Source organism: Pseudonaja textilis, chromosome Z, assembly GCF_049901715.1.
Source record: "Pseudonaja textilis isolate UNSWEBS1 chromosome Z, rPseTex1.2, whole genome shotgun sequence".
Classification (NCBI taxonomy): Eukaryota; Metazoa; Chordata; class Lepidosauria; order Squamata; family Elapidae; genus Pseudonaja; species Pseudonaja textilis.
In genome coordinates this window covers 63687061-63712434 of record NC_142008.1, presented here as the reverse complement: position 1 = coordinate 63712434, position 25374 = coordinate 63687061, and the positions used below count along the sequence as shown (strand labels likewise).

Sequence of the window (25374 nt, the reverse complement as noted above, 5' to 3'; positions counted from 1 at the left end):
TAGTGGGACATACCAAAGCTTGGCCTGTCCTATGGGAGGGACTCCGTCTGGCTTGGAATTCCCTCCTGGTCCTCGTGGACCCGTTGGAGAACTCTTCTGCCAAAGGAGGCCTCAGCAGATGCAAACGATCTATTTTATAATGCCTAATGAAGGGCGATGGAGATGCTCAGGTTGCAGCTCAACAAATATCAGTTATTGGTGCCTGCGTGGCCCATGCTGCTGATGTTGCTGTGCTCCTTGTTGAATGAGCTGTTATGCCCCTGGGCACCTGTAGTGATTGAGTCTGATATGTTTTCGCTATCGCAGCCCGTAGCCAACAGCCTATTGTGGAAGAAGAGCCCTGCATCCCTGAATGTTTGGCTGAAACGACACAAATAAAGCTTCCGTTTTCCTGAAAGTCGCTGTGCGGTGAATAAATATTCGCAATGCTCGCCTCACATCAAGCTGAAGCCATTGTAGTTCCAAACTTTGAGATGGCCTGGGACAAAAGTTAGGAAGTATCAGCTCTTGTGCCCTGTGAAACGCTGAATTAATTTTGGGTATAAACATAGGATCAGGACGAAGGACCACCCAGTCAGAATGGAAGACACAAAGGTCTTTTCTGATTGACAAAGCTGCCAGTTCCGAAATACGATGAGTGGAAGTGATCGCTACAAGGAAAACTACTTTATATGTCAGAAATTGGAGACTTGACGATTTCAAGGGCTCGAAAGGGTACTTAGTGAGTGCAACGAGGACCTTGTTAAGGTCCCAAGTGGGATAACGGTGAACCGCTGGCGGGTGTAAATTTGTGGCTCCTCGAAGGAAGCTCTGTATGCGTGGGTGATGAGAAAGAGACAGTAGACCCTCAAAAATGACAACCGATGCCAAGGCCACCACCTGCCTTTTCAACGTATTAGGTGATAATTCCTTGTCAAGCCCCTCTTGTAGAAACTAGGATTTGAGCCACTGATGGATAAGTGGGATAAGTTTGAGACTTAGTACACCATTTGTAGAAACTGGACCACATGGCATTGTAGATGCGAGTCGTTGAGGGGCATCTGGCAGCTTGGATGGTGATGATAACTCTGTCGGAAAACTGTTTGCTCTTCAGATGTCTCCACTCAACCTCCAGATGGTCAGGTGCAACCATTGAGGGTCTGGATGTTTGTTTGTTTTTTTTAAACAAATTTTATTAATTTTCAAAGACAATACACAGACAAGCAAAACATAAAACGTAAGAACATAGAACATCTTTTCTAAGAACTACTTAACAAAACAAATAAAACATCTTATTTAAGTATAACAGAATTCTAAATTATCACATTTCCATACAAACACAATTTAATATGCATCTTATGTATTCAACTTCATATCTTAGTACTCTTTTTCCAACTTCTCACTGTTTCTTCCTTTACTTCTGTTAAATTTTATTCATTAAACTTATACTTTCATCTATTTCATATTACTATATTTCATATTATTACTGTTTCACATGTTCTTATCCAACATTATTAATTCTCAATAAACAAACATAAACAAACAAAATACATAACATAAAGACATAAAACATCTTTTTAGAAAGCGGCTTAACCCTGGGTTACAACTTTTTGTACAGACATAAATCAAATTCATGCTCACCTTATATACTATTTCATATCTTATTTAACGTTCTATATTTTCCATATGTCTTCTCCCCTCTTTTCACTCTCTTAATTCTATTTTATTTATTTAATCTCAATTTAAATCATTATACTTGTATCTTTTGTCCGTTCTTTTTCAATTATCTATTTATCTTTTCTCTTTAATACAAACTTTTTCCTGTAATCACTGGTTGAAGTATGACACCGTTCTATCTTTCCCCCAAATTTAACACTTAAAATAATACATAATTTCCATTCTGATTCTGCTTAGTACATTCTACATAACATTTTAAAATAAAAAACATAATGAGCTTATAGTATGGTAAAAACAATGTTCCATAACAAATTAATTAATTAAACTCTATTAGTTAATTCTTAGACATTTTACACATTCCCTACAATGTTCTATTAACACATATGTTATTCCAATTTTCTAACTCTATTTCAAATACAAATACTACAATACAATCTTATGTACTTTTGCAGAATCTCTTTTTAGATTATATTTTACCCTTTGTCTCTGAAAAAAACCTGTTTTTTAACATCTTGTTTTAACATCTTTATAACTTCTCTTCACTTTTTCCCTTCCTTCCTTGTCAAGTCTAGCCTTTTTACCCACCCCCCCACAATCTCCAGCCTCTTAATCTCCCCTCTGTTGTATTCTTCTTTTCTGTTGCTTTCTGACATTTTATCGATTTTTCACCTTATTTTTCCCTTTCTTGGTTGTATTTTTAGAACTTAAATTCTCCATTTTCTTTTCCTTTTTACCCTTTTCTTCCTCAATTAAAATTATATGTCCATTAAAGATGGCTTCTTCTTCTTCATCCCAACCTTCTTGTTGTTGCATTTCCTGATAAGTAGAAATCACCATTTCTAAGAAGCAAAAAATAGATCCAAAAGAGCCCTTGCCTTCTTCTTCCTCTTCTTTTAACTTTTCAAATTCCATTTTCAATTCTTCAACAAATACCATTGTGAAAAAATTTTTTAAACAATCCAAATGTTTTTTTAGTCTTTCAAAAGGTAGTTTACAAAAGTCCCAAAGTCATCAAGCAATCAAAGTCAGCACAAACTGTTTCATTTAGCACTTTCTTCTTTTAATACTTTCTCTTCCTGGGGTAGAATTCAATTACACAATTCCAAGGTAATTTTTGGAAGTTTTATTGCAATTTAATCTCTGATCTTATAAGCTCAAAGCAGTCTCCTTCAACAAATCTTGGTATAAATCATTTACCTCTCTTCCTTCCCACTTATAGCAAAAAGATTTTAATTTTTAAATGCCAGTGTTTAGAAATCTAATGTCCCCTTGGCTTTAATTTTCAAAATTAGTAGCTTCTGCTGCCAAAGCAGGTATTTCCGATTTCCATCTGTTGTCTCCATAGGGAAGGAAAGTGAGGAGGAAAAAAAAGTGTTCTCTTTTACTTTCAACCGCAGCTTTGCGATCCTCTTGGGAACAATGTATCACTTAAAGAGCTAAAGTTCCAGGATATTCAGATGTTGCTTGTCGTCCCGGTTCAGCCAAAAGCTTTCACTTTCTCAACTTCCTCCTGCACAAAACTTGTCCAGTTGGAGGTTCTTTGTGGAGGCCATTGCTGACCGCCGCTCCACCGCCTTTGGAAAAGGGAGTTAAGCAGGCTGGGGAAGGGGCTGCGATACCCCCAGACCCCTGCCTGGATCTCCCCTCTCTTCAGTTATCCCTACAGGATAACTATAGCCTCCCAATCCAACTGGTTTGAAGGCACTCCAGCAGCGAGCGTGGCAGGGATCGCGCACAAATGCAAATTCCTGCCACCTCTGAAGCCTAACAAACCGGAACTCCCGAGGGTCTGGATGTTGAAGGGGTCCCTGGGTTAGCAAAACCCTGTCCGACAGAATTCTCCATGGTGTTGATAAGGATAGACTGCGGAGGTCTGCAAACCACGGCCGTCTGGGCCAGTAAGGAGCTATTAGCAGCAGCTCCGCCTTCTCATCTAGAAGCTTCTGGATGACCTTGGGAATCAGAGGAAGTGGTGGGAATGCATACAGAAGATCCTGGGGCCAACGGCAGCGGAGCACGTTTAAGTTCTCTGCTCCTTGCAAAGGGTACCTGGAAATGAATCTGGGAAGCTGAGAGTTGAGTGGCGAAGTAAACAAGTCTACCACCAGCTACCCGAATCTCCTGACCGCCTCTTAAAACAGGGTCAGATGGAGGCTCCACTCCGATTGATCTGCTTAGCCAGTCTGCCTTTGACAGGCCCGAAATGTGTTCTTCTCTGATGGAAAGTAGGTTGCTCTCTGCCCAGCGACACAAGCGCTCCGCTTCTTGCATGAGGTGTTTCGACTGTGTGCCCCCGTTTGTTTATGTGACCTTTGGCTGTTATTTTGTCGGTCAATATTAGTATGTGATGATTGAGTACCTGTGGAAGGAAGCTGCGGAGTGCCAGGTGTACTGCTTGAAACTCCAGCCAGTTTATGCTGTACGAGTGTTGTATGGTGAACAAGCGGTCTTGGGTTGTGAGCGATTGAACGTGAGCCCCCCATCCAAATAGGCTGGCATCGGTAGTGGATGATAAGTCTGTGTGGCTCTTTGAAGAGGCAGCCTCTGTTGATGACTGGTCTGGTCCACCAGAGGAGAGGTATGAGAACCTTTGATGGTACCTTGACCTTGTATTTGGAGTTGCTTCAGCCGGAGCGCTGGTACGGGAGCAGAAACCACTGGAGGGATCTAGTGTAGAGCCGGGCCCAAGGGATGATAGATATACATAAGATCATCTTGCCTAACAATTTTGATAGTTCAGCTAGGGACACCCTCTTAAGACCCCTGATCTCCTTAACTAATTGCTGAATGCTATTTAGTCTATCTGGTGACAGATAAACTTTGCCTTCCACCGTATCTATGACGGCCCCCAGATGGATTAACCGAGTCGATGGTATTAAATGACTCTTTTTCTAATTTATTGAGAACCCATGTTGTTGTAGGGATTGTAATGTGTTCTGATTATCTGTGACTGATTGATGATTGGAAGATGACAAAATTAAGATGTCATCAAGGTAACACTGGAGTCGTACCACAGAGATGAGCAGCTAGAGTTGTGAGAACTTTTGTGAAGGTCCTGGGGGCAGAAGCTAGTCCGAAAGGAGGGGCCACATATTAAAAATGGTGGTTATTATAACAGAATCTCAGAAATTTATAGTGGGAAGGCCAAATAGCAATATGTAGGTATGCCTCCGTCAGATGTATAGACGTAAGGACGTCACCTTTTCTGATGCCAAGTAAGATAGATTGCAGGGTGTGCATTTTAAACTTGCGATATACTAAGAAACAGTTGAGATGTTTCAGATCTAATATTGGTCTCCACCCCCCACCCACCCCCCGAACTTTGGGGAACAACAAAATGTGAATAGAAAGAACAAAATGTGAATAGAAACCTCGTCCTCGTTGGTTGGTGGCTACTGGTTGGATGGTTGTATGTCCAGTAGATGGTGGATAGCTGTTTTCATGAGATTACATTTAACCAGATCTCTGGAGAGAGGGCATGAAATGAAAAAATCTGGGGGAGTGGATTGAAACTCCAGCGCAAGGCCAAATCTGATCATGTCTCTGACCCAGGAATCAGACGTTGAGGAGTCCCATTGGTCCACGAATAATTTAAGGCATCCGCCAATGGGAGTCAGGTCCAGGGAGTTATCTTGGACGCCAAAAAGACTTGTTTCCTGCTCCTCAAAAGGATCTCTTGGATTGACCACCCCTTCTGCTTTTCTCCCCGAAGTCGGACCTGTCTGGCTGCTGCCCTGGTCTGAATGATGGGGGTCTCTGGTATCTGGGTGAAAAGGGTCCCTAGTAAAAGGGCCAAAAGGATCCCCTCTGAAAGGACTGAGGGTTTCTAGAATCTGACTTCTGAAAAAGGGAAGGAAGAATTTTCTTTTCGTTTTGGGTTTCAATTAGTAGCAGATCAAGGGAAGGGCCAAATAGTCTGTCTCCCACAATAGGAGATGAAGCCAGCTTGCATTTGTGCTTAAAGTCTGCTTGCCAATGTTTTAACCATAGTAAGCACCACACTTTGACATGTGAAGAAATGGCCCTGACTGAAAACTTGACAGCATGATAAATTGCAGCTGCTATAAGTTTAGCAATATCTTGGTGCGCTCTAATGTTGGAATTAGGGACATGTTCCCATAAGAGGCAGAGCCATCTGAGAGAAGAACGGGAAAAGAAGGAGGCGGTCGTGGCTGCTCTGATGGCCCACACGTCAGACTGATGGGTCCTGCGTAGGGCTAGCTCGGCCTGTTTTTCCTCCGGCTTTAATGCCTCCAGCGCTTCACTGGGAATGGAGGAAGACGCTAATCCCACTATAGGTTTGTCTACCTCAGGAGTATTCAACAATTTTGAGAAATCAGGAGCCAAATTGAAATATTTCCTGTCATATCCAGTGGGGGCCGGGTACGCCACTGCAGACGCCCACTGTTTCTGTACCAGGTCCAAAAACATGTGAGGAACTGGGATCCCATCTGTCTCGACTACTGGTTGATTGAAAATTAGATCTTCTGGTCCCTCTTCTGAAGGAGTTGGAGTGGTAGAAGGGGTCAACTTGTTCAGGCGCGCAATGTTTTTTGCCTTAAACAAGAGAGATCTTAAAAGCTGTGGGTGGAATAAGCCTGTAAATACAGGTTGATCGGGAACAAGGCCCTCATCCTCAGACATCCCCCTTTCTAAGGGGTCCGCTTCCAACATGGGCTCGCTGTCATATATTGATCCCAATTCAATCTGTTCCATTTGATCAATTTGATCCACTTCTTCCTCCTCCTCTTCTTCCTCCTCCTCCTCCTCCTCAGTCAGCCCTTGGAAGGGTGCTTCCCCTTGTAAATGTACCTGGGTATAGTGTTGCTCCCACCTGGTCAATGACCTCAGCAATTGGGAATCATAATCAGCAGTTACAGGATGTTCCCTGGTCAGAACTGTGTGTTGAAGACCTGCTGCGATTCCCTGGCAGATTGCCAGCTCCATCCAGGCCTTCATCCTCTCTGGAACCTCCTCTGAAAGAGTATCGTCCTGTCCAAGACTGGCAGCCGTTGGAGTGAATGTAGCTTCGGGAGCCCTTCGCATGGTCGGTGTTCCAGGTAATTGGACCTGTTGGCTTTGGGGAGCCAAGCTGCGCCTGGATGAGAGGGAGAGATCTAGGGGAGGAGGAGGGTGGGAAGAAGTAGACGGACCTGGACTGGAGGAGGGAAAGTGCTGTGAGGCCCTGTGTGCACTTATCTGCTTTTCTAATGCTTTATGGCACCTGTTGGCATCCCTTTCTGAAGCTTTAGAATTCCCTTTAGCCTGCTTGGGTTTGTGCTGAGATTTGGCTTTGACCTTCAAGGATGAGGTCTGAGGGCTGCTACCGCCTGCCATTTCTATTGAAGGAATTACAGTATGCTTGTTATTTAATGCAATACCGTGAAGGCGGTTGGCACGTCCAGGGACCTGATCTAAGAACAGACCGGTTGCCCTGATGATTTTTTTTATCCCCCCCCCCCTTTTCTCTTTTTTTAAAATACCTATCTATAATGAGTCGTATCTCAGTAATAATATTTTATTGATATTAAAATATTATACCTAATAATAATAATAATTATTATTATTATTATTATTATTATTCACTAATATATATATCTATATGTATATGAATATCAATTAAGTAGCACGAGGCTAAAATGTTGAAAAACCAAACAGCCAAATTGAGAATGCATAAAGGCCCAAGTTGATAAAGGTAGAGGGCTTCAACAGCTTCCCTGCAAAGGCAGACACAGGCCTAGGTGCTCGCTGTTGTGCCGCTGGGTGGATTGGGCTGTGAGGGTTAAGCCAACAATTTAAATGTAGGAATAGCCTCGAATGTAGTAAAAACAAGACGAGGGTATAATGATCCCGAGTGTTCTTAAAGAGAAACCTCTGCTTGGGAAAGAAAGTACCTCACAGCATGAAATGAAATACAGTCAGCGTGGTCACGAGGTTTTTGTAAGAAAAAATGGCCTCCCACCGTGTGAAGGAGTAGCCTCTGAGGGTTCTTTCTATAAGGCTAAACAGTGGGGAAGGGTGGAAGGAACTAAGCATTTAAATCTTCCACCCCCCCAGGCAGCGTTCAGAGGGAGGAAGGAAAGCGATACGACTTCATTGTGAGCAAAGAGTTCACGCTGCTGTTCAGATGAAAGAAACTCTGCGGCTATCTGTCAGGGATAGAAAAAGCGGTTGTGGGGAGGGGGCGCGGAAGCCTCCCTCCGCTTTGGGGCACGAAATAGCGTTTCCCTGTAATGCAAGCAATCTCCAACTGCCTGATGTTAAAGAGCCAACGTTGAGAGATCATAATGGGATTAGGAGGCTAAAGAGTCCTAAAGACAAGAAAATCAATTTTCAAACCTGCGAGTAAAGAAACGAATTTTCCTGTTTCAGCCAAAGAAGAATCACAAGCACTGCCCATCCTTCACGAGGCTGAGCCAAAACTGGGGAACACTGGAGTCCCGTAGAGGAGGAGGAGCGTTCCAGAAATTAAGCCCAGCCTAGACGTGCAGAGACTGAAGCACCTCCCCCACTACTGGATGCTCTGAACAGCTCATAGGAGAATTGTATCTTTCTTCCAGTGCTGGGCAAAATTTACTCTCACATCTGCAAACACGTATCTCATTAAATCATGATATTTCTAGTTGAAGTTTTCTTAAATTGTTGATGCTTACTTAGATACCTAGTAAGAAAATTTGTGGTTTGATTTCAATTTTAATCTCTAAAACTTTTCAACGTTGTACTGTATATATCTTTTCAGTAGTTTGACTTTTTTTACATATCCTACATGTGGTAAAATGTTTCATGGCATTTCTAATATTTATTACTGTATATTTATTTATCTTGAAAATTATGTATATAATTGTAAAACATTTTGTACTGATTTTCTTTCAAGTTGTACCCTGGAGTATAATTTTAAAGTTTTGTTTCTTGTCTTGAATACCCATTGGAGAAAAAAGATTAATATTGGTCAGATCAATCAAATTCAGTAGAAAGATGTAGCAAAGTGGTGCACCTCCTTGTGGTACAACCTGGGCAACCTGAGTTTGTCACATCAAAATAGTCTACATATTCTGACTGCTGGACCTCACAAAGATCTCCCAGCAAGAAGAAACACCACAAATATAAAAATGATGGCTCTTTTCAGATGCATTAATGTTGCATTCGGGTATGCCATATGAAATAAATAAAAGTAAAAAGAAAGAAAAATGGAGATATAATTCAGAAACTTCTATCTACTTAAACCTATTTAACTTTTGATCTTTAAAAATATAGAAAATAAATACACAAAAAATAGAAAAAATTATACAAATCCTACGTGAAGAGTTTAAACTATGTTTAATTAATCAAACAATCATAGAAAAATAAGCATTTACCTAATTCGAAAATGAAGGAATTTTGGGTCAATGCTAAAGGACATGGGACACATACTGTTAATTTTGTAAGTGTTGGTAGTCTGCTTTCAACTTCAATCTGTTGAATGAAAATATTTAAAAGATATTTATAGACAATAATAAAATATTACTTAAATAAATTATAATTATAAAACTTATAAACTTATAATTATAAAACTAATATTTAGAACTTCAAAAATTTCATCACTTCAGTAAATCAGTAGTTAGTACTTCTTCGGGGATTAACATACAAGCAATGTTCACATACACATGCAGAGAGAGAGAGAGAGTGATAACAGAGACATTGAGAGGGGGTGGGAGGAGAGAGATGCACATACATAAAAAAAAATTAACTTGTCATCCTTATGGGTCTTCCCCGATCTCTGGTTGTCTACTGGAAGGTTGGGGTTTCTGTGCAATACACTCTTCTGGACAGAGAGCACTGATGTTACTCCTGTAATCTTTTGGAGCCATTCTCCCAGATTAGATGTCATAGTCCTGAGTGCTCCTACCACCACTGTAACCAGTTTCGGTTTTTTTACATCTTCTCCAATTTCTCTTTCAGATTGTGGTACTTCTCCAATTTCTCGTAATCTTGCTTCCTGATGTTGCTGTCATTTGGCATCATTACATCTATCATTTAATTTCTCTTCCCATTCCATATGTATGTTTATGTGTATGTGTACACACAGAGACAAAGAGAGAGAGATGTATGGGGGGGGGTATATACACATGCACATATGCATATATATGTACAAACATATCATGCATTCACATTTTTCTCAATCTATCTTAATACCCCAAAATAACAAAGTGAAAACAGAATTTTAGAAATGTAAATTTATTAAAAGGAAAAGCTGAAATATCACATTAACATAAGTATTCAGACCCTTTGCAACAAAACTTGAAAGTGTTCAGGTGCCTTCCATTTCTCTTTATCATTGCTGAAATGCTTCTACGCCTTGCTTGGAGTTGACCTGTGGCAAATTAAATTGATTGGACATAATCGAGAAAGGCACACACCTTTCTATAGAAGGCCTCATAGCTGACAATGCATATTGTAACAAAGCAAAAGCAGGAGGTCAAAGGAATTGCCTGTAGAGCTCAGAGGCAGGATTATTACAAGGTACAGACCTGGGAAAGGCTACAATATAACATTTCTGCTGCACTGAAGCTTCCTAAAGGGTATAGTGGCCTCCATAATTCTCAAATGGAAGAAGCTTGGCACAACCAGAACTCTTCCAAGAGCTGGTCATTCAGTCAAACTGAGCAATTGGGGAAGAAGGGCCTTAGCAAGAGAGGTGATCAAGAACCCAATGGTCAACCTAACTAAGCTCCAGAGAACCTGTGTGGAGATGGGACAGAGTTCCAGAAGGAAAACCATCACTATAGCCCTCCATCGATCTGGCCTTTATGGCAGAGTGCTTAGATGGAAGCCTCCCCTCAGTTCAAAACACATGAAAGCTTACTTGGAGTTTGCAAAAAAGTAGCCGAAGGAGACTCATAAGATTCTCTGATCTGATGAAGCCAACACTGAACTGCTTGGCTCAATTCTAAATGATATTTCTGGAAGAAACCAAGCACTGCTCATCACCTGCCCAATATCATGCCAGCAATGAAGCATGGTGATAGTAGCATCATGCTGTGGAGGTGTTTTTCAGCAGCAGGGACTGGGAAACTGGTCAGGGTTGAGGGAAAGCTGAATGGAGCAAAGTATAGGGATATCAATTAAAACCTTTTCCACAGCATTCAGACTGGGATGAAGGTTCACTTTCCAACATAACAACAATCCTAAACACACAGCCAAGACAACAAAGGAGTGGCTTAGGAACAACTCTATGAATGTCCTAGAGTGGTCCAGCAACAGCCCTGACTTGAACCCAACTGAACATCCCTGAAGGGACCTGAAAATGGCTGTCCATCAATGATCACCATCTAACCTGATTGAGCTTGAAATGATTTGCAAGAAAAAATGGAGAAAAATCTCCCAATCTAGGTGTACAAAATTTATTGAGTCATGCCCCAAAAGACTTGAGGCTGTAATTGCTACCAAAGGTGCTTCAATAAACTACCCAGTGAAGGGCCTGAATGCTTATGCCAATGTGATATTTCTGTTTTTTTCTTTTTAATAAATTTACAGACTTTTCTAAAATTCTGTTTTCACTTTGACATTATGGGGTACTACGTGCAGATTAATAACATACAAGAACATAGTCATGTATATATTTCAGCATAGGTTTATATTCTATCTAATGTTATTTATTCAAATCCAGGGTTTTGAAATTAGAATTCTCCTGTTCTTTTCCACCTCAACTCCCAGTACACTTCTTCTTAACCAAGTCAGTCAGTAAGTCAAAGCAGGAAAAGTTTCAAAGTTTAGGATACTATTGGACAAAAATACCAAGCTTATTTCTTAAAAATTCTCATCATTATAAATTTCCTTTCTCACTATTTTGGGCCCAAATCCACACCACTATATAGTGAATACAAGCAGTCCTTGACTTATCACCATTTGGGTAATGACAGAACAGATTAATAACAATCTTGAGAAGTTGCTGTACAGCCCTTAAATCGTATTTGGTCTCCGCAAAACATTATATGACTAGCACCATAGTCATGTGATTATAATCTGGGTGCTTGGCAACCTGATCTAATGACTAGTTGCCAAACATCCCACAATTACATGATCACTATTTCCACTCTTTGCTGGCTTTCCCTGAATGTCAATAGGGAAGACTGCAAGGAAGATTGCAAACTACTGCTGCCTGCCTGAAGGATTCCCTCTCAGCAATGAGATTGGCTGAAACAGCCAACTTCCAAGGACAGCTGAACTCCTACAATAGGATGCAGAAATGAAATGGAAATCCTGAATATTTTAGCTCCATTTCCTCATCCTGTCAAAGGAAGTTTCTTGGAAGACAACCAATCTTCTGTAGCAGGATGCAAGGGCAGAAAGGAATACCTTCTTGCCTCCAGTGAAGATGTTTGTTCACTGGATCCATAGAAGGCAGCAGAAATGTTTTGGCAGGTATCTCCTTCATCCAAGCAGAGAAAAGAGAAGCAGAATGATATGGAAAGAGCATGGGGAGTGTCGGAGATACAGATGAAACTCGAAAAGTTAGAATATCGTGCAAAAGTTTATTTATTTCAGTAATGCAACTTAAAAGGTGAAACTAATATATGAGATAGACTCATTACATGCAAAGCAAGATAGTTCAAGACATGATTTGTCATAATTGAGATGATTATGGCTTACAGCTCATGAAAACCCCAAATCCACAATCTCAGAAAATTAGAATATTACATACAATCAATAAAACAAGGATTGTACATAGAGCAATATCAGACCTTTGAAAAGTATGTACTTGGTTTGGGCCCCTTTTGCAGCAATTACTGCCTCAATGTGGTATGGCGTGGAAGCTAACAGCCTGTGGCACTGCTGAGGTGTTATGGAAGACCAGGATGCTTCAATAGTGGCCTTCAGCTCTTCTGCACTGTTCAGTCTCATGTCTCTCATCTTTCTCTTGGCAATGCCTTATAGATTCTCTGGGGTTCAGGTCAGGTGAGTTTGCTGGCCAATCAAGCACAGTAATCCCACGGCCATTGAACCAGGTTTTGGTGCTTTTGGCAGTGTGGGCAGGTGCCAAGTCCTGCTGGAAAACGAAGTCAGCATCCCCATAAAGCTCATCTGCGGAAGGAAGCATGAAGTGCTCCAAAATCTCCTGGTAGATGGCTGCGTTGAACCTGGACTTAATGAAGCACAGTGGACCAACACCAGCAGATGACATGGCTCCCCAAATCAACACAGACTGTAGAAACTTCACACTGGACTTCAAGTAACTTGCAGTGTGTGCCTCTCCACTCTTCCTCCAGACTCTGGGTCCTTGGTTTCCAAATGAGATGCAAAAGTTGCTCTCATCAGAAAAGAGGACCTTGGACCACTGAGCAATAAACTAGTTCTGTTTTTCTTTAGCCCAGGTAGGACGCTTCTGACATTGTTTGTTGTTCAGGAGTGGCTTGACAAAAGGAATACAACATTTGAAGCCCATGTCCAGGATCCGTCTGTGTGTGGTGGCTCTTGATGCACTGACTCCAGCTTTAGTCCACTCCTTGTGAAAGTCCCCAACACTTTTGAATGGCCTTTTCCTGACAATCCTCTCCAGGCTGCGGTCATCCCTGCTGCTTGTGCACTTTTTTCCCCCACACTTTTCCCTTCCACATAACTTTCTATTAATGTGCTTTAATACAGCACTATGGGAACATCCAACTTCTTTTGAAATTACCTTTTTAGGCTTTCCCTCCTTATGGAGGGTGTCAATGATGGTTTTCTGCACAACTGTCAGGTCGGCAGTCTTTTCCATGATTGTGCTTCCTGCTGAACCAGACTGAGAGACCATTTAAAGGCTCAGGAACCCTTTGCAGGTGTTATGGCTTAATTAGCTGATTAGAGTGGGACACTTTGAGTCTAGAATATTGAACCTTTTCACGATATTCTAATTTTCTGAGATTGTGGATTTATGGTTTTCATGAGCTGTAAGCCATAATCAACTCAATTATGACAAATCATGGCTTGAACTATCTTGCTTTGCATGTCATGAGTCTATCTCATATATTAGGTTCACCTTTTAAGTTGCCTTACTGAAATAAATGAGCTTTTGCATGATATTCTAATTTTTTGAGTTTCACCTGTATGTGGGAAGCTCCAGGAGGCCCAGTGCAGGTCATATATGAGCTGAAAATCCTGCTTCAATTTTGATCGGAAAGTTTTTCAGCTGAGCAAAACTGAAGGTCTGCCACAAAACCCTGAGGCACCCTGAACACCATACCTGGGACTTCCTCTGCTTAATCATCTGCAATATCACTTAACAACCATAACCAGGAGTGGCAGAATTACAGTCATTAAGTAAAGCTATGATAAGGATGCCTTAATGACTGTTTCACTGAATGATCAAGATTCCAGTTCCAATTGTGGTCATAAGTTGAGGATTTTCTGTACAGGGTCAAAGAAAGTGAACACCAGACAGAAAGAGGTAATAGAAATTAAAAGCCCATAATCCCTTTTATCACTGCTAATGTTTCTCTTTATCATTCCTAGCATATTCACAGGGCAACAACAAGGAAAAACAAGAACACAATAAGGAACTTCTTATGGATCTAAGCCATTGCAGGTCCCTAACTATGACTCAAGAAAAGATGACATCTTTGTAAATAGAAATGCTCACTTAAGATAATTAACAATTCTATGTTAAAATTAAATTTACAAAATATCTGAATGGTACCATCATTGTTCTTACCTTACTTCTAAATCAGAGTTCCCCCACCTTTACAGCTTTGTAAACTGGTATGGAAAGACAAGGGGATGGTTCTGTGTGAGTGGTGGGCAAGCATAGGTGCACACATGCAGCTCCATTTGCAGAAGCAGCAGGCACACATGCCATTGCACAAATGGAGTGTGCATGCACAAGTGAGGATGTGTGCCCATGCTCACTTGCCACTTCCACAGCTAGGTTCTGAACAGCTCAAGGCCCAGTAGTAGTCGCAGCCCAGGGGTTGGGGACTTCTGTTCTAAACAGTGTTTACATCTGATGTTTATTTTCCAAAATACAAAATAAAAACAATTTAAATCACTCAAATATTTCTGTAAATTTTTTAATTATTCCTGTATACCAATCTTCAACTCTATGTTTATATTACATAATTTATGCAATGGATTAGATAACTTTATTAAACATGCTAATACCTTTATCGTCACAGAAGGAATCACCCCTGCTTTAATTTCACTGTCAACAGCTTGCTGTAAACAAAACATAATGAATTAGTCAGGAATGTTTATGATACAGGAAACATTATTCTATTAGATGACTATATTTAAAATAATGAAACAAGACAAGATTAAGTTAAATAAAACTGTTTAAAAATTAAAAAGAAAAATATACAAGCAGTGTATTCCTAGATTTGTCTCATAGCCAAGCCAAAAAAATGTAATTTACAGGCACTTAAATATTTCAAAATAGTACTTTATAAATTGTTTTGAAAAATCATATAAAAAGGTAAAATAATTAAAATGTATAATTTTAGAACATATTTCAAATCTAATTTAATTATTTTAGCATAAGAATTAGGAAGAAAGAGCCAGTGATTCATTTCAAACACCACTGTAGCCCTTATGAAAATGTATTTATGTTTTGAATAGACATCAGAATTGACTAATTATAATTCCACACATTGTTTACCAGTAGACACTGTTGTTTTTATGATAAAGGATTCAATATATAAAGCCAAGTGCTTACTGAATAGAAAACAAAAATGAACTAGCATTTCTAGATCTGAGTTTTAACTTTTGCAAATTCTACACTGTGGTCAGCATAAACCATAGCTTTGCATAAAGTCTGAATTAGAGACAGCAAAAAGAACAGCTTGTGGATGGGCAATGGATAGCTTTTGGTAAAAACTAGAATTTAGATAGGGCTTCTAAAATAGGGAGCAGCTTCCACTGAATTTAGATTTCAGATTAACAGAGTTGGAAGGGATCTTGTAGGTTATTTAGTCCGATCCCCCTGCCCAAACAGGAGACCCTAAACCATTTCTGACAGCCAGCAGTCCAGTCTCTTCTTGAAAGCTTCCAGTGATGAAGCTCCCACAACTTCTGAAGGCAAGCTATTCCACTGGTTCATTGCTCTCACTATCAGAAAAGTTCTCCTTATTTCTAGGTTGAATCTCTCCTTGTTGAGTTTCCATCCATTATTCCTTGTCTGGTCTACGGTTGCTTTAGAAAATAGCTTGATCCCTTCCTCTCTGTGGCAGCCCCTCAAATATTGGAACACTGCTATCATGTTTCCCCTGGTCCTTCTCTTCACCAGACTAGCCATGCCCAGTTCCTGCAACCATTCATCGTATGTTTAGCCTCCAGCCCCTAATCGTCTTGGTTCTCTTCTCTGCACTCTTTCTAGAGTCTGAACATCTTTTTTATCATGTGGTGATAAAAACTGCAATACTCTAGGTGTGGTCTTACTAAGGCTTTATAGACTGATATTAGTACCTCACTTGATCTTGATTACATCACTCTGTTAATATAACTTAGGATTGCATTGTCTTTTTTAGCTGCTGCTGTACACTATTGGCTCATGTTTAATTGATTGTCCACTAAGACTCCAAAATCCCCCTCACAGATACTACTATTAAGCATGGTTTCACCCTGTCTATATGTGTACTTTTGGTTTTTCTTGCCTCAGTATAAGACTTTACTTTTCTCTACATTGAATTTCATTTTGTTAGATAGCACCCAGTGTTCAAGTTTGTCAAGATCCATCTGGATCTTGAACCTATCATCTAGGGGGTTGGCTATTCCTGCCAGCTTAGTACCATCCGCAAATTTAGTAAGTTCCCCTTCTATTCCCTCATCTAAGTTATTCATGAAGATATTGAAGAATACTGGGCCTAAGATGGAACCTTGTTGTACCCCACTGCTTACTTCCCTCCATGTATATATAGTACCATTAAAGACTATTAATTGAATACAGTTTGTCAGCCAGTTACAAATCCATCTGATGGTGATGCTATCTATCCCACGTTTTTTCTAGCTTTCTAAGAAGTACCGTGTTTTTCCAACAATATGGCCTCCCCCAATAGGAAGTCCCAGCATGTTTTATAGGCATAAAATCAAATTAAGCCACTCCCCCCAAATTAAGGCCTTTATTAAACATGCAAAATGGGGGGGAATGGCAGGGGCGCCTTGCCGTTAGGAAGTACTTCTGTTGCATACCCGGATATGGTGCTGCCTGCATTGACTTCGGCATTGGTGGGGCACTTCGTATCCGGAGACCTTCCGCCACCATTACTTTCCCTTCTCCCCGTGCTGCCACGGCATTTAGAGCAACGCCGGGGCATTTGGTGCAGCCAAGTCCCTCCAGCCCGAACCTGAAGGGGCCACTGGGCGAGGCTGCCTGAGGCAGTGATAGCACCCACCCGTCCGCGGACAAGGAGGCGAGGCGACAGCGGAACTGCTTCCCTGGCCGGCAGGTCCAGCAGAGAGCCCGAAGCCGCCTGTCCTTTCCACACCTCATCCATCCCGTCCCCACACATCTCCAAATGCGCCAGCAACTCCAAATGTTGCAGGGGCATGGGCATCGGGCAGAGGTGCTCACTCGGCGGAGCTCAGCTCGGAGGATGTGGTGCAGGCTGTCGCCTTGCCTCCCTGTCCACGGATGTTCAGGCTGGAGGGACTTGGGAAGGAAGCCAAGCTTGGGTCAGCCCGGCCCTTTCGCTTGGTAGGCGGGTGCGTACCCGCGGCTCGCTTTCCCAGCTCTGCCCAGCCTCCACAGCTGTGGCGCAGCCCTGGCGGGATGAGTGGAGGGCCTGGCGGGGAGGCACTCACTGCCTTGGCGAGAGCTATGCCGCTGGGCAGGAGGGCCCACCTGTCAGCTGTGCTGGGCGCCCCAGGTGAAGCTCTTCACGCTCTGCCCAGCGCCAGGCAGGGATGGCGGCTGGGCACTTCTTCCAGGGTGGGACGATCCTGCACTGCGGCCCTGGGAGATTTGCCTCCCCACGTGGGATTGGGCTGCCCTCTCGGGCAGAGGAGGCTTTGTCGTACTGGTAGTAGAGTGTCGCTTTTATAAGAATTGGCTTTGCCTTCAAAGGCGAAGGGAAGGCGGCAACAGGAGCGCCTGAAGCCGAGTGTCTCTGCCGGGCTCCGGTTACAGGGAGGAGCCCTGGCTGGCCACACATGGCTGTGCCAAATGCTACAGCGTTGCTCTAAATGCCGCGGCAGCATGGGGAGAAGGGAAAGCAATGGTGGCGAAAGGTCTCCCGATATGAAGTGCCCCACCAATGCCAAGGTCAACATCCAAGCTGTTGCCACCCACCCAAGGATGCAAGGGGGGGGGAATTAAGTCACCCCCCCAAAAGACGGACTAGCCGTTTTGGGGGGGGGTCAAAAAAAAATAAGCCCCAGCCTTATTTTGTGAGAAACATGGTAGGTTGTGGTCTAACTTGTCAAAAACTTGCTGAAGTCTAAGTATATTATATCAACAGTATTTTGCTGATCTACAAATTAAGTCACTGTGTTGAAGAATAAAATTAAACATAATCGTATGAATCATAATTAACAGTTTATTATTGGAAGTCATTTCCTTCTGTTAGTGTATAACTGTAGTTGAAAAGTTACAGGCATAAGCAAACTAAGTCCTAGTCATTCTCCCACATGAGAGCATTTATTAACTTTATATCAGAACATTCTACTGTGATGCTTAAAAATTTGGGAACCCTTTTGAATTCTCAGTAATTCTGCACATATATGACTTAAAACATGATCTTTTCTAATTCTGATCCTAAAACTAAAGAAAACTCAATTAAGCAAATGAGTCAAAAACATTGTAACTTGTTCATTTTGGTTTTCTGGGCTATGGTCTACATAACCTAAAAGAAGGACTCTTGGCAAGGTACCTCACAAAAATAGGGGAAAATATACTCGGAAAAAGACTGGCCCAACTCATTAGAAGGGCTTTAATCTAAAATTGAAGGAGGAGGGTGACCAATCTTTAGAATTCCTAGAACACAAAACTAATCATAAATACCTAGAAAATAAATCAAACAATATGTTAGGGAGTGATGAGAAAAAAGAAAAACTCAAACAACAATTAGGAAATGCAGGAACCATACCCATAGACAAGCATAAAATTCTTAAATGCTTATATACAAATGCTCAAACCTTGGGGAACAAACGGTGAACTAGAAGCAATAATACATGAGGGTAGGTTTGACATAGTTGCCATTACAGAAACCTGGTGGGATGAAACCCATGACTGGAATGCACTGATGTATGGATACAAATTGCTCAAAAGAAACAGATCAACACAAAGAGGAGTGCACTATAAGTGAGAGATCACTACATACAGTATCTCACAAAAGTGAGTACACCCCCTCACATTTTGTAAATATTTAAGTATATCTTTTCATGTGACAATACTGAAGAAATGACATCTGGCTACAATGTAAAGTAGTAAGTATACAGCTTGTATAACAGTGTAAATGTGCAGTCCCCTCAAAATAACGCAACAAACAGCCATGTCTAAACTACTGGCAACCAAAGTGAGTACACCCCTAAATGATAATGTCTAAATGGGGCCCAAACAGGGGTGGAATTCTACAGATTCGCACCTATTTGCTAGAACCGGTTGTTAACATTCTAAGCAGTTCGGAGAACCGGTTGTTAGAAGAAATTATTGGCCTAATCCTGTAAGGAAGGCAGGAAGGAAGCATTCTGGTGTTGCTTACAGAAACTGTCTCTCTGTTAACCCTTATTACATTCTTGGCAGGACTAGACTTCCTGTCTCAGGAACATCTCTGGAATTTTTTCCCCCTCCTTTCTGGTACTTTGCTTGTGTGGAGTGACCATTCAAAGTTACAAGGGCACTGAAAAAAGTGACTTATGACCGTTTTTCACACTTACAACTGTTGCAGCATCCCCACAGTCATGAGGCCAATACGAGGAGATGTATGCCTCGATGTGAGTGATGTTGAGTCGGCCACACCCAGCCAGTCACATTACCACACCCACCAACTAAGCCACACCCAAAGAACTGGTTGTTAAAAAATTTGAATCCCACCCTGGGCCCAAAGTGTCAATATTTTGTGTGGCCACCATTATTTTCCAGTACTGCCTTAACCCTCTTGAGCATAGAGTTCACCAGAGCATCCCAGGTTGCTACTGGAATCTGAGACAGACGACCTCACGGAGATGGTAGATGTTAGAGACCTTGTGCATCTCCACCTTCCATTTCAGGATGCTCCACAGAGGCTCAATAGGGTTTAGGTCTGAAGACATGCTTGGTCAGTCCATCACTTTTACCTTTAGCTTCTTTAGAAAGGCAGTGGTCGTTTTGGAGGTGTGTTTGGGGTTATCATGTTGAAATACTGCCCTGCAGCTCACTCTCTGAAGGGAGGGGATCATGCTCTGCTTCAGTATGTCACAGTATATGTTGGCATTTGTGTTCCCTTAGTGAATATTAGCTCCCCAGTGCCAGCAGCACACATGCAGCCCCAGACCATAACATTCCCACCACCATGCTTGATTGTAAGCAAGACACACTTGTCTTTGTATTCCTCACCTGGTTGCCGCCACACACACTTGACATCATCTGAACCAAGTAAGTTTATCTTGGTCTTATCAGACCACAGGACATGGTTCCAGAAATCCATGTCCTTAAGTCTGCTTGTCTGCAGCAAATCATTTGCAGGCTTTCTTGTGCATCATCTTTAGAAGAGGCTTCCTTTTGGGATGATAGCCCTGCAGACCAATTTGATGCAGTGTCTTGCATATGGTCTGAGCACTGACAGGTTAATCCTCCACCACTTCAACCTCTGCAGCAATGCTGGCAGCACTCATACATCTATTTCCCAAAGCCAACCTCTGGATATGACACTGAGCACGGGTACTCAACTTCTTTGGTCAACCATGGCGAGGCCTATTCTGAGTGGAACCTGTATTGTTAAACCGCTGTATGGTCTTGGTCACCATGCTGAAGCTCAGTTTCAGGGTCTTGGCAATCTTCTTATAGCCTAGGGTGTTTTTATGTAGAGCAACAATTTGTTTTTTCAGATCCTCAGAGAGTTAATTGCCATGAGGTGCCATATTGAACTACCAGTGACCAGTATGAGAGTGAGAGCAATAACACCAAATTTAACACACCTGCTCCCCTTCATACCTGAGACCTTGTAACACAAATGAGTCACATGCCACCAGGGAGGAAAATGGCTACTTAGGCCCAATTTGAACATTATCACTTAGGGGTATACTAACTTTTGCTGCCAGGGGTTTAGACATTAATGGCTGTGTGTTATGTTAGTTTGAGGGAACAGCACATTTACACTGTTATACAAGCTGTATACTCACTACTTTACATTGTAGCCAAATGTCATTTCTTCAGTGTTGTCCCATGAAAAGATATACTTAAATATTTACAAAATGTGAGGGGGTGTACTCACTTCTGTGAGGTACTGTATCTAGAGAAATGCACATGATCAAAGACAAAATCTCTCCAGAATGTATATGGATTAATATAAAAAGGGGGGTGGGGTGTAAGTTGACATTGCCATAGGTGAATATTACAGGCCATGCAACCAATCAGAAGAAATAAACTCTTTGCCAACCAGTTAACAAATGTATGTAGGAAGCATACCACAGTAGTAATGGGAGATTTTAACTATCCACATATCAACTGGGTTACTGTTGTGGTTCACTGGCAGCCAGTACAAATGGCAGTGGAATCAGACAGTGGGGAAGAACGGGAACCAGTCAGGGAATCTGGAGAGGATTCGGATGAGGGTCCTGTGTCCAATGCAGAGATGGGGCCAGGACCATCTGGTATGGTATGCAGACTACGGAGCCTTCAGAGTCTGGCAGCAGCAAGGCAGAGGAATAAGGGGATCCTGCTCCCAGTGTGTGTGTGTGCGCAGAGCTGCAAGAAGGTAAGAGTATCTGAAACAAAAGAGGCAACTCGGGAGTAAGGTTTGGAGGTGACTGCCCCTCCCATAAGGTATAAAGGACAGGCAAAGGTGAAGAAATTTTTGTAGGAAGCAAAGTCATTCATTCTGTTCGGATTAATCCTTGAAGCTCTGTGCGGACTTTGTATTTTGGTTGGTTTTTTAATAGTTCATTTGGCACTTTTGTTGTTGGCAGCAATTCAAAGGAGAGAAAGGTGGGTGCTTATCTTGAGGGACTGTTTGGGACTCATTACAGTCTGGGAATGAACACAATTCCCATCACTGAAATAAAACAAGAGTTGTTTTAACTAAGCATGTGCTTAATTACGGTCTCGGAAGCCTTGGTCAGAACAGTTACTAGGAGACCAACTCTGCAGCAAGTGGGAGTTCCAACAAATTCCTAACAACCTAGACAACAACTTTATTATCCAAAAGGTAGAAGAGGGAACTAGGAGTAAAGCTATACTGGAACTGATTCTTACTAATAGAGAAGAAGTGATAGAGGGAGTAGAAGTTGCCGGAACTTTGGGTGAAAGTGACCCCTTTACACTGGAATTCAATATAATGCAAATACAAGCAATAGAAAATAATCTAACCAGTGTCTTTAAACTTTAAAAGAGCTGATTTTAGGTAGTTCCAAAAGGAGGAGCTGATGTCATAGCAAAATGGTGTGCTTTTACGGAGCTCCATAAAAGCCTCCAAATTCCACCTGCTAGGAGGTCCATTTGAGCTCAGATGGACCCAAGCCACCTTGGAGAGGTGGTGAAAATAGAGGGGAAGTTCTGTTGATCACAAGGAGCCAGAAAACTTGTTTGATCAGGAAAAACCCCTCCAACCGGTAGGGGAAAAAGATGGCCATTGAAATGACCGGACTAAAGCTGCGGCTCCAATGAAAGAGTAAGGAAGAAGATAAGTGGATAACAGTATGGTTGATCTGGGTGAGGACAAAAAGAATTAATGGCAGGAGAAGCTACAAGTAAAAAACAAGAAGAACGTGAAACTGAACAAAAAAGATGAGCAGAAAGAGAAGGAGCAAGAGCTAAAGGGCAGAACAACTAGAATGGCAAAACCTATTTATAAATGAAAACTGGAAGAAGAAATAAATTTATTGTCGATTAAAATAAATGGATTAAATTCTCCCATGAAAAGGAGAACTTTTACAAAATTGCAAAAAATTAAATTAGATATAATTTGTCTACAAGAAGTACATATCAAAAGACAATATAGCAAACTTTTAGAATATCTCAGAATTGGGAAACTATATTCCTTGTTAGCGCAACAAAAGAAAAGGGGGGTGGTCTTATATATTATATATAAAGAAACAACAAATGCTAAAAACAATCTATGCAGATAAAGATGGGAGATTATTGATGGTGGAAATAACAATAAATTACAGATAAATTACATCCTAAAAAATAAATTTATTTTGACATTGGAAGTGTTAAAATAGAAATATTCAGCATCACAGAAATAAAAGGATTGGAGATTAGAAAAGAAAAATACAAACTATAAGCATTTGCAGATGACCTGATATTCATCATACAGCAACCAACTGGACCTAAACTAATGAAGAAAATAGATGACTACGGGGAAGTTGCAGGATTAAAAGTAAACAAAGAGAAAACTAAAATTCTAGACAAAAACTTCACAAACAAACAGAAAAAAGATTTAATGGAGTAGATAGATATTCAGATAGTGAAGGAAGTAAAATATCTGGGTATTCATTTATCAGCTAGATGTGCAATTATAAAAGAAGATAATTATGCTAAATTGATACAACAAATTAAACTTGACTTGGAAAAGTGGAAAAACTTGCAGCTATCAGTAATAGGCAAAATAGCTAAAATGAATACTCTACCAAGATTACTCTACCTGTTTCAAATAATTCCAATAAAGCTGGAAAAGAAATACTTCGAGGAATTAAATAGACTAATATTTATTTGGCAAGGTAAAAAAAAACAAGAATAAGTCTGAAACTGTTACAAGACTCTAATAATAGAGGAGGTTTGGGTTGCCAAATTGGGAGTTATATTACCAGGCAACTGCACTTGTGTGGCTAAAAAAATAGATAACCTTGAGACATAGATGATTATTTACTTTGGAGGTCACTTCTTGCAATTGGGTTGGCATGCCTTTCTATGGTATGGGAAAAATAAAATACACAATTACTTCCAAAGACATTACATTACAAATGCCCCGTTTTCAGTATGGGAAAAATTAAGGAAAAACACTATTTGAAAATACCAGTCTCATTCTCCATGATGGAGGCATTGATACACCCAAAGGTGGCTGATACGGAAAAAATCAAACAATATTAAGCTATTTTGAATGAGAAAGGGGAATTGAAAAGTAAAGAGGAACTGAATATTCAAGGCATAGATTTAGCATGGTGGCCGCAGGTACAAATACAGTCAAGCTATGAGAAACATGCTAAAATATGTAGTTTTTATAAAGAACCAACAGAATTGGACCAGATTCTAATTGGAGTTGATGAGAACTTAATTTTCAAAATGTATACCTATCGAGTATTAGAATGGAAGAAGAGCAAGTAAAGGAAACAATGATAGTGTGGGTTAAAAACTTTGGTTATTCTATAGAATTGGATAAATGGCAAAAGTTGTGGGATCGAGATTATAACTTAATAATGTCTACTGCATATAAAGAAAACTTATATAAAATGTTTTACAGATGGCACTTCCCACCAGCAAGATTGGCCAAGATGTTTAAAGATATGTCAGCTAAATGTTGGAAGTGTAATCACATTCCAGGCTTGTACTACCATATGAGGTGGACGTGCCCAAAAGCAAAAGCATACTGGACAAAAATACATACCTGGATAGAAAAAATGATAGAGGAACATATAGATTTAAAAGCAGAAATATTTCTGTTGGGTATCCTACCAGAAAAATATAATAAAGGAACTATGTATTTAATACTACATGTGTTAACAGCGGCCAGATTTATATTTGCACAACATTAGAAAGGTGTGGAGATCCCGACTTCTGGTTGGGTGCTGTGTTGGTGTGGAGCTGAGGAGCAGATCACCGCTCTGAAAGATTCCAATTTTCGTTAGTTGGTGGCTTTTTGGAATGTGTCGGACCCCGGAGGGGTAAGCAAAAGAAAGGGGAAGATAAAGAGGTCTTGGGGAGGTGCCGCGATCCTGGAGACTGGAAGAAGAACCCACAGAAAACCAATGGCAGAAGAGGGAGATCATGACAACCGTGACGATCAGAACCAAAGACGAAGCAGCCCAGCCAATTAAAAGAAGCAAAAAGAGGGAAACAGCAGGCTGAGCACTGGAAAGGTGTATTTAAAGAAGATTTTCAGAATACTGGTGTATATTGTAAAAGAAGCTCTGAATCGAGTGGTGTGGTGAAGCGGCGAAGTTATTGACAGGAGCACTGACTGAAACAATGGCAGAGATTTATGCTGACTAATAGAACTGTGAAACCTGAGGAGACAAAGGGTGAGATAATAACATTTGCTTTGCAAGTAGAGGAGTGAACTATAGAACCGTTTATTTGAGAAGTGGGGAAAGAAAGAAAGAAAAAGAAGTGAAAGTGATTAAGTGTTATAGGAAAACGAAAGAACAATTAAGAGTGTAAAACTTGGAAATGAACTTTTTTTTTTAAACAAGTTTTATAGATTTTACAAACAAAACAAAACATCATTAAACATTAAAAACATAAAACCTCTTTCCACTGTAAATCTTTACAAGGCAGGTAACACATTGCTTTATATCACATACTTATAATTTATCCCATTTCCATATAAACACGTAAATTCCCTTTACCAAATTCCACATTGTTTCTCTTTAATCATTATTCAATCATATTTCCTTTCTAATTTATCTGCTATTCAATCA

The 25374-nt window shown here is 40.9% G+C and overlaps 1 protein-coding gene across 6 annotated transcripts in view; it reads right to left on the bottom strand.

The window, feature by feature from the left end:
• BBS9 (Bardet-Biedl syndrome 9) overlaps positions 1 to 25374 on the bottom strand; it is a 365750-nt gene that overhangs the window by 247759 nt on the left and 92617 nt on the right. For all 6 annotated transcript variants that reach the window (XM_087917940.1, XM_087917939.1, XM_087917936.1 and 3 more), the window contains 2 exons: positions 14770 to 14823; positions 9012 to 9108 (listed from right to left, as the gene is read on the bottom strand). In XM_087917940.1, the coding sequence (XP_087774066.1) occupies positions 9012 to 9108; positions 14770 to 14823 (151 nt within the window). The remainder of the gene's footprint in view (positions 1 to 9011; positions 9109 to 14769; positions 14824 to 25374) is intronic.